This window comes from Gastrolobium bilobum, unplaced genomic scaffold (assembly GCF_033153095.1).
Source record: "Gastrolobium bilobum isolate Gb01-03AN ecotype WA unplaced genomic scaffold, APGP_CSIRO_Gbil_v1 utg12574, whole genome shotgun sequence".
NCBI classification, from domain to species: Eukaryota; Viridiplantae; Streptophyta; class Magnoliopsida; order Fabales; family Fabaceae; genus Gastrolobium; species Gastrolobium bilobum.
The window spans coordinates 61902-75255 of NW_026898098.1; the positions used below are offsets into that span (position 1 = coordinate 61902).

At 31.8% G+C, this 13354-nt stretch overlaps 1 protein-coding gene across 1 annotated transcript; it reads right to left on the bottom strand.

Moving 5' to 3' along the window:
- Positions 1–720: 720 nt before the first annotated feature.
- On the bottom strand, positions 721–5568 carry LOC133312863 ((3S,6E)-nerolidol synthase 1-like). The gene is made up of 7 exons (XM_061514136.1): positions 5404–5568; positions 5029–5293; positions 4560–4932; positions 4237–4455; positions 3616–3754; positions 3267–3515; positions 721–1011 (listed from the first exon to the last, which is right to left on the bottom strand). The coding sequence occupies exons 1-7, from the start codon at positions 5566–5568 to the stop codon at positions 721–723; spliced, it is 1701 nt and encodes a 566-aa protein (XP_061370120.1).
- Positions 5569–13354: the final 7786 nt, after the last annotated feature.

Sequence of the window (13354 nt, forward strand, 5' to 3'; positions counted from 1 at the left end):
CAGCACCCAAAGTGTCAAAATGAGTTACGACACTACTCACAATGGTAAGAGAAATCATATTTTAAAACAATTTATGGGAAAAACCAACAGTTCATGGAGTGGTTGTTAGTGTTCTGTTGAAGCAGTGCAATCGAACATCATCATAATTAGGAGTGGCTAGTAGACTGAATCTCCGAGGAAAGTGGATACTTCATTGGCAAGTTGCAACATGCTCATACATAAGGTTTAACATCGTTTGTGAAAATTTTAACCGAGTTGTTGATTTGCTACAATCTCATAAAATATAGGGTGTTAATTGAAACAATTAAAAGTATATGATGGTAATTTAAAACATGGTCAAAGTTCAAGAGGTAAGTTGTACTTTAGCCAATAATTAAAGGCGTCGAAGAGTCTTGCCCGTTATAATTCTTTTTAAAGTAAGGCTGAGCAATAACTTTAAATATCTAAATAATATAAATGTTGAGTGTATATATGAGAATAATTGTTAAAACAAGGAAATGTTAAATTAGTTCAATATGGTACATCATTGTATAAAAAGATTTTTATTATGATTTTTTGTGCCTTTAGCATTTTTTTTAGTAACCGTTACTTGGGTGTCGAACAGTCCCATAACATCTAATTTTCCAATTCCAATCACTCTTTCCCTCAATCAGCTGTGACAAGTAAAGAACAACTTGAATTATTTATTAGCTGAATACATGAGGGATTTACGCAATAGTACTACAGTAGAACATTATCATAAAGCAAGGACTGGACTCGCTCCTCTAGCCTTGGAAGAGAATGCTTATCGTCATAACAATACATCAATGGTACCATCCTTGCAAGATTGAGAGATGCCTTAGTGAATGCTGTAGGAAATGTGCTTTCAAACAGGCACTGTTGGTTGAGGCTTTTCCACGCATCAGAGATCATACTCATAACCTGCTCTCTTGCTATTGTCAACGACAAGTCTTGGTGTTCCATCAAGAAATAATTCACGTATGACCCATCATTGCCTTCTTGATTCTCATCCTTCAGTCATAAAAGTAATTACAAAACATATGAGAATGATATCTGATAATTTATTTCGTTTTTCTTATAGGTTTTCCTTCTTAATCGACATGTATATGCTTCAAATTGAGATTTTCTCATTGATGTTGTTTTAGTACCAACGCTTTTTCCACATACACTGTTTGAAAATAGGGTGACAGGTATTTTTGCATAAATTCTTAGAAAAGTTTTTTTTAAAAGTATGTAATTCTAACTTTCAATATTTGCAAATTTAAAAAAAGAAAAAATTATATTTATAAATTTTTTTGTTTAAAAACTATATTATGTCTGACCGGTAATACACTTTTGGTTGGGTAAAGTATTACCGATCAGATATAGTATAATTTGCAGTGACGGAACCGGGCTTCAATTGGAGCTCGGGCTAAAAATTATGTGTATTTTTTTTAATTTTAATTAGTTCATATATAATATATTTAAATTATGTTAAGTACAAAGTACCTGAGCAGGCAGCACTAAGAAAAGTTATAGTTTTATTAAAAATTTTTATAAAGTGAGAATTGAAAACATAACCTGATACAATTACCTAAATCTCTTATCAAATATATTTTAAATTGTAGATAGGGTTAAATATAAAATTTAGCCCGGGCCAACTTATAATTAATTATATAATCATATTGTTAAGCGTCAATTCAACCCAAAACCTTAAGGTGTTAGGTGAGAGTCTTTTTAATTATTTATATTATATTCTCTAACACACTCCCTTACGCAAGAGACCTTTGGGCTTGAAGCGTGGATATGACACAAACCCATTGTTGGTCTGCCTTGTTCTGCACAAGCCTATTTTTTTGGTCTGCTTGTGCTTTTTTTAATTCCACCTAAAAGTGAGGGTGTTAGGTGAGAGTCTTTTTAATTATTTATGTTATATTCTCTAACATATATATAATAAGTACGATTTATTAAAATTTAGCTCGGGTCAAGGCCACTCCCAACTACTATGTGGCTCCGCTACTGGTAGTTTGTAAGTTTGTAGACGGATCCTTCCCATTTAAAAAATGTTACCTTTGTTTATGAAAATTGTGAGTATACGTTTTATATGAAAGAGGCGAAAATGACATTTTTTCAGTTTTCTTTTTCTTTTTCTTTTTTTAAAAAAGTTGGGAGAACTTTCACATAACATAAAAGGAAAATATTTTTCTTATGTAAAAAAATAGTTACTTCGTGTTGTAAAAATAAAATTATAAGTGAGACCGAATTGTGAGACCCACTCCTCTTTTTTGTGTATAAAAAAATTGTTTCTCTCATGTAATAAGAAAAATATAACCCAACATAAAATATGAGAAAAAGTGCATACCAAAAAAAAAAATTATGAGAAAAATGTATGTCTTTTAAAGAATATAACTTGTATATTTTAGTAGTTTTACATTATGTTTTAGGGTTTTATTAATCTCATGTTAAAGGGGATAGTTATCTCATGTCATATAGACAAACTAATGGGCTCCACCATCTGAAAAAATAAAAGAAAAGAAAAGAAAAAAGTGACACAGTTATCGAAGAGGGTATAGGAGAGAAAACTTATCTCATGTGACATGAGAATAGTTTTTTCCTATGTTTTACTGGTAAGATATAATATTAATATGAAAAATTATTTTTTTCTCTCCTTAATCACATTAACTGACGCGAGAAGTAAAAAAAATAATTTTTCATATTATAATTATATTTTTATCAATAAAACATAATGTAAAATTGTTAAAAAGATATATGTCTTTTAAAATCATAAATATTAAATCCATAAAATATTTATAACTGAACTTTTCACTATTTTTTCAATGACGTTCGAAAAATTTTATAATGGTCAAGGAGTTTGGTGATCTTTCCATCAAGAGTGTGACAGTTGGATAAAAAAACATTTTAATTATCTCTTCTCTCTCTCTCATCCTATCTACTAAATTTTTTGGGGCGCCGGGACCACACAAATAACGCTCGTATCTGAATAAGATTCTCATCCTGTGGCTTGACTGTTCTCGTACTGATTTGAGCATTCGTTGATATTTGTTTACTTCAGCTTTTGTGGCTATACTATAACACTACTTCACTATTTAAATTTTGTAAATCCAGTTTATCAAAATAATAATAATTTGTTAATACATAAATGCGTGTGGAACATTTTTTTTTTTTTTATTCTTTTTATATGGTTCTATATATACCCCGCGTAATTTTATACGTATATGAGATACAGCTACGTGAAAAACTTTAAACCTTATAATATTATCCATTACCTCTGCATTTCCCAAGTCATCCCAAAGCCGAAGAATTGTTGCTGAGGAAGAAATAATGCCTGGGATTCTGTTTATGATCTGAACATTTTCCTTGGTTAAACCTTGACCCAAAAGAAAGAAAATGTGAACGAGCACAATGTGCACTCCAGAGCTAACTATCCCGTTCTTTAAGTATTCATCAGCACTTGGAAAGTTTCCAGAAGCAAACCATTTTGCTTCAACGAGGAAGGCTTTGCACAAACTCTCCCACTGCAGAAAATGGACAATCTATATCACATTCTGTAATAATCATGACACTGTATACTAATAAAGAAGCTGTGTGGGTTTTCTTGATACTGATTAATCTTACCATCCTACGAAGAGAGTCAGTAGGGTCCCATCCATTTTTCTCATAGACCTTGGAGCTGATTTCATTAGTCAGATTATAAAGTGCCTTGAAACATATCTTCATGTAATCCGGTAGCTGCTCAGTAGCTCTGATATCCCATCTACATTCACCAAAAACCAATTATATTCTTTTCTTTTTGTTTAAAATTTACATCATAGAATTATCTTCAATGTTCATCACAATCTCTTCAATGTCATATATCCATAAATCCATATTATTTGGGCTGGTCAGCCCAAATACATATTAATACATTAACTCTGAGGCGCATCTCTCTAAATTCAAAACTTTAAGTTTAATGTCATCATTCTTAAAAATCTCAGCAATCAATGATCTCTCCCTCGAATGTGAAGTTAACATTGATATGCTTTCTCTCAATGGAAGCCTCTTCTCACCTCTAGCTAAACATTTGACAACTCTAAGCCCAACCCTCTCTAGTATCACTTTCAGGTGGGTCAATTGGACTAAGTTAGATTAAACTCACCAAATCAGTCTGACACCATATCTCAATCCTGGAAACAACCTCCGTAAAAATAGGTAAGAAGTTTAATGATATAAAATAGGTAAGAAGTTTTTGGCATGTACCTGGAAACAACCTCCGTAAAAAGAGTTAATTCGTCAAGAGTTCCATACACATCGAAAATATCATCTAATATATAGATGAAAGAGATTGGTTTTGTGAGCTCAACCCTTTCTTCTGATAAAGTAGGACCGGGGAGACATGCCAAGGACCAAATGTACCATTTCAGTGGTTGATTTCTGGCGAACTTTAACTCATTAGCTAAACCAAGTTCTGTCCACCATCTACCAGAAAAAAACAAAAAAGAGAAAAGGATGAACTATGAGGACTATCCTTAGTAATTAATGGTAAAATAAACTAGTCTCCCATATCAAGTTAGCAGAATTACTTGGAAATTTGAATAATTTCCTGCTGGTGGAAGCGTTGCAGCAAACTGAAATCCAATTTTGCCACTTCTTTTAAGGAACCTAACCATCGATTCATGCCATGGAAATCTCCAAAGAAATCTCTAGCGGTGAACATTGGCAGGCTTTTGTGAAAAGGGTGTTCCAAGGTACTCCTTACACACTTAGCTTCATGATCATCAAGGCCACCCAACCTTTCCTTCAAGACATGCCTACTAAATTTTCCAGCTTCATCAAGTATGTCTTCCCCTGTTATGCTTAGCTGTGAGGCTTCATATAATTCTATCATTCCATTGATATTTCCACCTAGTTCTTGGTTGAACTTTCCATCCACGTCTGTGAACTTCTCAAACACCTCTGAATTTATCCAATGAATAAACCTTTTAGTGTCTCATAAGTAATCATTTTTAAACTTCGGAAGAAAATTTCATTTAAAAAAAAAAAAAAACTAACCTGCAGTTACATAGTGACCTTGTTGTCTCAATAGACGAAACCAAAGTGCAAGCTGATGAAGATTATGGCCATAGCCATCCCAACTATTGGTGTAAATAACATATTGCCTTCGTAAAAATGAGTCAATTTCCTCTTGGAAATGGTAATCAATATTTAGGCGCTGCATTGCATCAATCATGTACATTCCTTGCAGTGAACTTTCGTCATTCCGGAGCACATGTTTAAGTACCTTCAATTTCTTTGCGTGTTTAATGCTGAGATCATCCTGCAAAGTAACTGAGTTAGTCCAAGGTACGTTAAGTACGTAAAATCTTTATCAAGTTTTGACCAAAAGAAGATTAACAAGATTTGTAAGTGCTTAAACTTTGGACATACAAAGCTTATCCATGCGATATACTTGTTTTCTTGAACAATGTTCCACTTGTTAACAGTAGGCAGATAATCAAATTTGACAGGGTTAAATCTTTGAGAAAAATCTGTTTTGATTGCAACAACGTGAGGTTTAAAGGAGGGAAAACACGATTTGAAATGTAGAGCCATGGCAAATAAGTATATCTCCAAGTGATCAGAGATCTATTGTTATCCGTTGGAAGGCTTGTTAGCCAGGATCAAGAATATTCCTACACTTCTTCTTCCTACACGTCAGTAGAAGTGTCTTCCTTGTACTTAATCCTATTTGTATTGGGGTTAAATTAGTAAATTCATATTATTTACTCATCCATATTTTACTTTCAACCAAACATAGGTTTCGTAAACTTTCATAAATTTTCCTAGTAAAATTTCGCCCAACCAAACTACTTTTTTTAAACTTTCCTATCTAATTCATTTTCCCTATAGATTCTTAGTAATTACATTTCTCCGGTGATCCAAAAAAACCCCAACCAAACACCCCCTAAAAGGATTGACATGAACATTCAGGAGATAAACATTCAAATAAAAAAAGCTAAGGCCATGTTTGGTATGATGTATAAGCTCTGATAATATAAATTTATATTGTACATTGTGATATGTTTAGTTGTTTGGTGTGATCATCGTATAGTATAAGTTTATACAGCATAATCTCTTAATAAATCAAATTGATATATAACTTATCCGACCTAAAGGGGTGAGATTTAGCCTGATAATTAAGGGATTAATATATTAAAATCGCTGACTAGTGTAATTCTCAAGAAGTAATATATTATTTTAATATTAATATATTAAAATAATTTTTTTCAATATATTATATTTTTTGGACACACTTATCAATAGATTTTTATAAAAATTAATATTATGTGACATATTTGGAATAATTATATAAATTCTTAGGATATTTTTATCAAAAATATTTATTTTTATTCTATCTAATATTATATAGTGCATTACCAAATTCTAAACTATATTATTTTATACAATACATTATCTTATATAATATTATGACAAATGCTAAATATTATTAAAATTTAATCAAATCTTATATATTCAGATCTCATACTATTATATTTTATATTATCAGATCTTATCCTACATTGTACAGCCAAGATCCATTAAGCCACCGAGAAAAAAGAAGGAAAAAAAGAAGGAGATAACACCGAAAAGAGGAAAGCTTTCTAATTTCTAGTACTGCATATTCCGTATCATCCGTGTAGCACCTTTCTTTTTTTAATTATGTCGGTATATTTTGATAGTGACAAACGTAAACTCAACAAGGAGGACAACCGATAAATTTAATGCTTTAAAATTATGTAATGAGATATGATATTGGACTCATTTTATAATATTCAATTATTAATGGTTAAGATCTTCTAACATGATATGATCATGTTAAATTACACATGAGAAGATCTATTTCTCATTTTATAAGATTGATCTAGCTTGATCCTTTGGTAATGGTCCACAGCAAAAACTCTCATTACCCTGCTGAAAATCAAATTTAATAATATTAACCATAAAAACGTCCATGGAATACACAAAATTGGTGATTTTTTTTTTTTTTTTGGAGTTTAACAATTAGGGGTGCTAAACGAGCCAGGGGCCTTTGGCTCGGCTCGTGAAGGTCTGAGCTTACATGTCTAAAATTGATTGTTAGTCCCACTCTTGGACTTGTATAAAAGCTCGTTTAATAAAGAGGCCTCAGACTCCAATTCAAAAGCTCGGCCTTAGAGCCTCTCAGGCTTGCCTAATATATATTTTTTTTATTTTTTATACTACTTGTGATAGCACTCTCTCTTCTCAATTCATTTCATCCCATTTTATTAATTAAACAGACTTTTTGAATGATTTTATTTTATATTATACTATTTGAATATACATTAAATTTATGAATATTTATGAAATTACTAGTGCTGTTGATTGTAGATTTTGTTTGGGTAAATTGTAGATTTTTTTGGGTAAATTTTTGTTGTCTTATTTTTTTAAAACAAGCTAAACCAGACTTTTATTTTTTGTAAATGAGTCAGGCCAGAGACTGATATTATATTCGTAACTTCGTAACAGGTAACAGGCTAAGGCCAGTCTGATACATTTAAACACAGACTCGATCTGTTAAGACCAAAGCTCAACTCGACTCGTTAACACTCCTGTTAACAATTGATTCAGTGATTGTTCAGGAATCAGTATTGTAGAAGTAAGGAAGATATTTTGACAAAGACGGATGCTTGACGGTATCCCAGCCTCTTATTTTTGCAAATCCACTAACGTATACAGACTGACATAAGCAAAGAATTGATCTCACATAATAAATAATAGTAATGATTTTTAGAATTTTTTGATTCAAATTTAAAGTGAAATTTATGAAGCTATACGCGCATATGTACCTTTAATATTTTGGCCCTCAAAAGTCATCCGTGACCATATTTACATACTTGTAGTTGTAGTTTGGATGAGTTCATGTAAAAAAAAAAACTGCTTTTTTTTTTCAACAAAAAAAAGGCTTTTTGAAACTTTTCATACATTTAGATAACAAATTTTTTAAAAGATGAGATCAAAAAGAAATTAAACTGGTGCTTTTTGCTTCTGAAAAAAGCTAAAGTTTAAAGTTAAATAATCTTATAAAAATTTAATTTTATATCAATTGCAATTTGCACCCCAGTTATTCTGTCCCACTCTGACTTCTTCTTTCCACTATCACCACTATAATCACATATCATTTTTGATTAGTTTATCGAAAATATAAGAATCATATTATAGGAATGGTATTTATTTTTGTAATTATTTTTTAACTATGTACTTTTGGAGTACATAATTTAAAAAAATAATTTTAATATTTCAACTATGTACTCCTATAAATACAAAGTTAAAAATGAGTTGCAGGATGTCTTGTAACATGTCATTCGATGCACTATAACTTTATATATAAAAAGTATTTATTAACTTTAATTTCCAAATAATTTTTTTATTTAAAAGTATATTTTATACAATTTATTTAAATGTAAAATAATTTAAATTTTTAAAAATTATTTTTTTTAAAAAATAGGCTATAATTTTTTTTTAAAGCTCCTCCAAACGCTTGGTTGTTGAATCAGCCTTCAAAAGTCATCCGTACGTGACCATGAAAGTCACGATTTCCTTGATGTTATTACGAATTTAAATTTCAGTTCACAGGCACAAGTACCACTGCACATGCTAACAATCTGTCCAAATATTCGATAGTTCACCGAAAGCAAAGCAGATTTGACACTATTAAAAACGTTTACGGGGGGGGGGGGGGGGGATTTTAGGTCTGAAAATCACATTATCAAAAATATATGGGAAAAATTATTCTTATGTCACATGACATAAGTTTTTTTCCTACACATCTTTCGATAATTGTGCCACCTTTTATTTTTAGGTGGTGGAACCCACTAGTTTGTCTCTATGACATAAGATAACTATCTCCTTTAACATGAGATTAATAAAACCCAAAATATATTAGGGAATTGAATTTCAAGAGGATATGAAAAAAAAAATATGAGGGAAATATTCCTACTACCAAAAATATCTACTATCAATCCACTATTTAACTAATTATCATTGGATCAACATTTTTTTTCTCTTCAGAAACTTTTCAACATTTTGTCTCTTTGATTGAACGATGATTAGGTAAGTAGTGAGTTGGTAAAAGATTTTTTTGATAATAAGAATATCCCCTCAGAAATTATTTGGTAGGCCAAAATATAATCAAGAATGTTAATTCAAGTTTCCTGAGTCTATATTTGGTTAATTGTCAAATATCATAGAGAATGTTGAGTGATTTTAAAAATTGCACTGTTGGCGCTAGTGGTACCATCACCATGCTATTGGTGCGCGTCAATAAAATATTACTTGGAGACTTAATGCTAGTGGGGCCATCACCGTGTTAATGGCACGTGAAGAAAATTTTACTTGGCGCTAGTGATGCGAAGGTCAAAATATTTTTTTATTTCTTGGAAATTCAAGAATATCACCCCCTTGAGGTATTCTTAGATGACATTTTATCTTAAAAAGTGTTTGCAAATCAGAATATTAGAAAAATCAGATTCTCGAAAATATTTTCACAATCTTTTAACCAAATGTGGAAAAATAGGATTCCAGATCCAATGTCACTTTCCCATGAATTATTTGAGAACATAAGCCCCGTAATGCGCGTGCTCTTTGCCGCATAATAATCAGCTGACCTAGCAGTGTGATTGACTATCACTAATATTGTTCTTTGGAATTTTCCATTCTCTGTTAATCCTTGGTTGTGAGAAGAACATAGACACCAACACGGTCTCGGTTACTCCATTAGTTATTTAATAATCTATTTCTGGGTTCCTTACATTTTGGAGTGTCCAATCCTTTTGGGTGCTTTGGCTCAACAAAGGCACTAAAAATTTAGCAAATCGTAGGTTTTTGTTTATGTTGGTTTAATCAATGGGAAATGCATTTGTCATATTGCATAACAAATGAATAGTTGTGATGTTAAGAAGAAGACAAATTATATAATGTTAAAAAAGTGAGATGACACATTATTCAATAAATTTAATTTGTTTTTTTTAACATAACAACTATTCATTTATCATGTAGCATGACAAATACATTTTCCTTAATCAATACTAATAAATGATTGAGACGTAACCTCCAAAAATAAATAAATAATGGATTGAGACTCTTGTGGTTGCTCTAAACTTTCCTCCCCTTTTTTTGTGCTTTTTTTGTTTTAAACGTACTAGAGAATGAGTATTTTGAAGAAATGGGGAACACGTGGTGTTGAATGAACTAGTGAAAGTCAGAAAGTGTATGCTGCAGGGAACACATTTATTTGTCGGATAGCTGACTTATGTATATTGGCATTTTTTGGTTAGGTGGCTGTATGAGTTTGTAACAGTATTTTAAGATCTCGTACCATTTCGAGGTCCCATCATGTTACTAATCGTCTTTCTCTTAGGGTGTGTTTGGTACAGGAAAATTTTTTTAGTGATCAGAAATCATGATTAATGAGAATTCAGTAGAAATTGAGTTTACTTGGAACCTTACGAAAGATGTGTTTGGTTCGCCAAAATATTACTGGGAATACTGGGTAAAAATTACTGATTCCATATTTGGTTTAGAACGAAATATGACTTGGAATATGAGGTTATTTTACAAAAATACCCCAAACTATTTTTACTTTTGTAATTGATAGACTGGGTCTAGATTTTTATGTGTATTGGGGTATTTTTGTCTCAAAATTTATTGTTGTGCTTTCCCTTTACTTGGTATTCTGATTGGTATTCCGAATTACCATATTATTTTTGGTAATCTGAATAGTGACTTTTCTTTATAAATCAAATTACCGGTAATCCTTGGATATCCGAGAATCGTAATTTATTCCTTCTACCAAACGTGGTAATTACATTTACCAAAGAAGGATTACCGGTAATCCTCTCCAAAAACTTGAACCAAACACCCCCTTAAGGTTAAGAGTAGTAGTTAAATTCTACATGTAGATTGACTCCTATGACTCTCAAATTTCTCAAATTGAATCCATGACTCCTCGGTTAGAGGGAGTTATTACATTTTGTTTTTTTTTTTTTTTAAATTACATAAGAAAAGACGTTGTTTGATGTGTGAAAAAAATACAAAAAAAATAAAATCGTTGATACTCAAATCTAAAACTAGATTTGAAATCTAAATCGTTATTCTTCTTCTTCTCTTCCTATCTTTTCTCCCAGACCCAGTCTCATTGATCTGGTGATCTCCTTCGCCGTGGTGGTGGTTCTTCCTATCCTCTTTGGTCTTCTCTCTTTCCTCCGCTGTGATGGTTCTTCTCTTCGCATTGTTGATTTGTCGCACCGTCACCTCTCTTCCGTTGTTCTTTCTTGTAAGAGATCTCCTTTCACATGCTGTTGTAGGTGCGTGAAAAGGACAATGAGGACCTACGTTTGATGATATAACTTTTCATTAACTCTATTGAAATATGTGTTTTATACTTTGACATTTTGATACTTTAATTAGCTTATGTAATATTGTCTCGTGGATGTAATTGGTTGAATTATGTTAAGTATATTTTGAATCTTTGATTATGGGTGGTTTTATTTTTTTGAATTTTTCAAATAGGATATATATTTATATTTTTCATGTATAAAATTAAATCAGCGAAGCAATCCTATAACCACCCGATTGAATCCGTAATCCCTGACCTCGACCAAATCAATGGTTGGGCTGAGCTTTTATATACTAGTTTGCAAACATTGTTATTATTGTCTACTAGCTGTACCCAAGATGTATATGTTGAAATAAAAAATAAAAAAGGACGGGGCGCTAATTTTGTAGAATTAGGCTTTATAAGTTGGGAAAAATAAGTATCCTCTTAAATGACATAAGCTTGTGTCTTTTTAGGTGTTTTACGCAAAGTATGACCGAAAGTATGACCCGTCATATTTTGTGTAAATTTGAAAAGTTTTTTTTCTCTCTCCAATCACATCACTGACATGTAAAGTAAAAAAAAAAATAACTTTTCAGATTTACACAAAATCACTCTGTAAGTTTACCCAAAAACGTTTAGTTACAATACAACTCAAGGAGTACATAATAAAAACTATAACTAACAAGTGGGATATGACAATTTATAAAATCAATATTCAAATCAAGCTATAAGGTGATGAATTCTCAAATCATAGGTTGTACCAAGTCAATATAGCGTTATCACAATACGAGGTTCCCCTGCCTAGAAACATAAGCATAATAATGTTAGGCTTCTGGCATGCTATAAATTAATAACAAAATCTCCGCAAATACACAAATCATGGTGCATCAAGACTAACACTTATTGTTGTTGATTAATGATGCGTAAAATCGGCAAGTGCACCGATCGTACCAAGTAATAAAGAGTGAGTAGAGTATTGTCTGCACAAGGATTGAGGCACCTAAGTTGTTATAAATATTCCTCTCTTGTTGGATTAATCAAAATATGTTGAGAGCAATTGTGGTTTATAAAATAAACTAAAACAATTAAAGGAAAAATGTAAATGATTCCAAAAATACTTTCAGAATGCAAGAACAAAAGATTAAGGATAGAGAAAATATTTGAGAAAATATTACGGTAAAGAGAAACAAACACCTTTCCGATCCCCGCCTTGCAACTTGGATTACGTTTACATTTACCTATTTAATTGATCGAACAATTAATCATCTTTTATATGAGTAGTTAAGCCCTAATCCCTTAGTGACTTTAACCTTGTTAACTCTATTAAAATCCTAATCCCTTAGAAATCCCTTTTCGAGTTAACCCTTAGAATTAATGAATATTTAACGTTCACGGTTCATGTAGCCTATCCCTAGTGCGTACATGAGCAGTTATCTTATTCTTTGTCAGGAATTAGAATTCCAACATCCCTATTGTAAACCCTAACCCTCACAATCCTACTAGATTGATCAGTTCCAATAGAATTATAAAATGAAGAACAAGAAAAGATAAATTCAATTAAAATAGATAAACGTAAATTTCAACCAAGGTACAAGGGGTTCACATCAAGGGTTGTGATCCTTACCACAATGATAAAACTAGCCAGACATGTTCATGTCTGACAAAATAACAATAAAATAAAGTAGCATTTAAAACTTAGAAGAGAAAGGGAAGATGAAGATCTTCCGTCTTGATCGATCGAATCCTTGAATCTCCGAGAAGCTCTAAAGAATCTCCACTCTCGTTGTTGTTTTTCTCCTCGTGATTCTCAAAAAGTTCCTTCTTCTTCTGTTTATAATCCTTTTATTAGGTTTTGAGAAAACCTATTTTCACTTGCACTCCAATTGGGCCATATTTTGGCTGATTCGCAGTAAAAATTATATCGCCCACGCACGGGGCGCCAAGCCTGGCGCCCCAAACTTGGGAGAAACAGAAGCTGAATCCGTCAACGGCGCCCCGGGC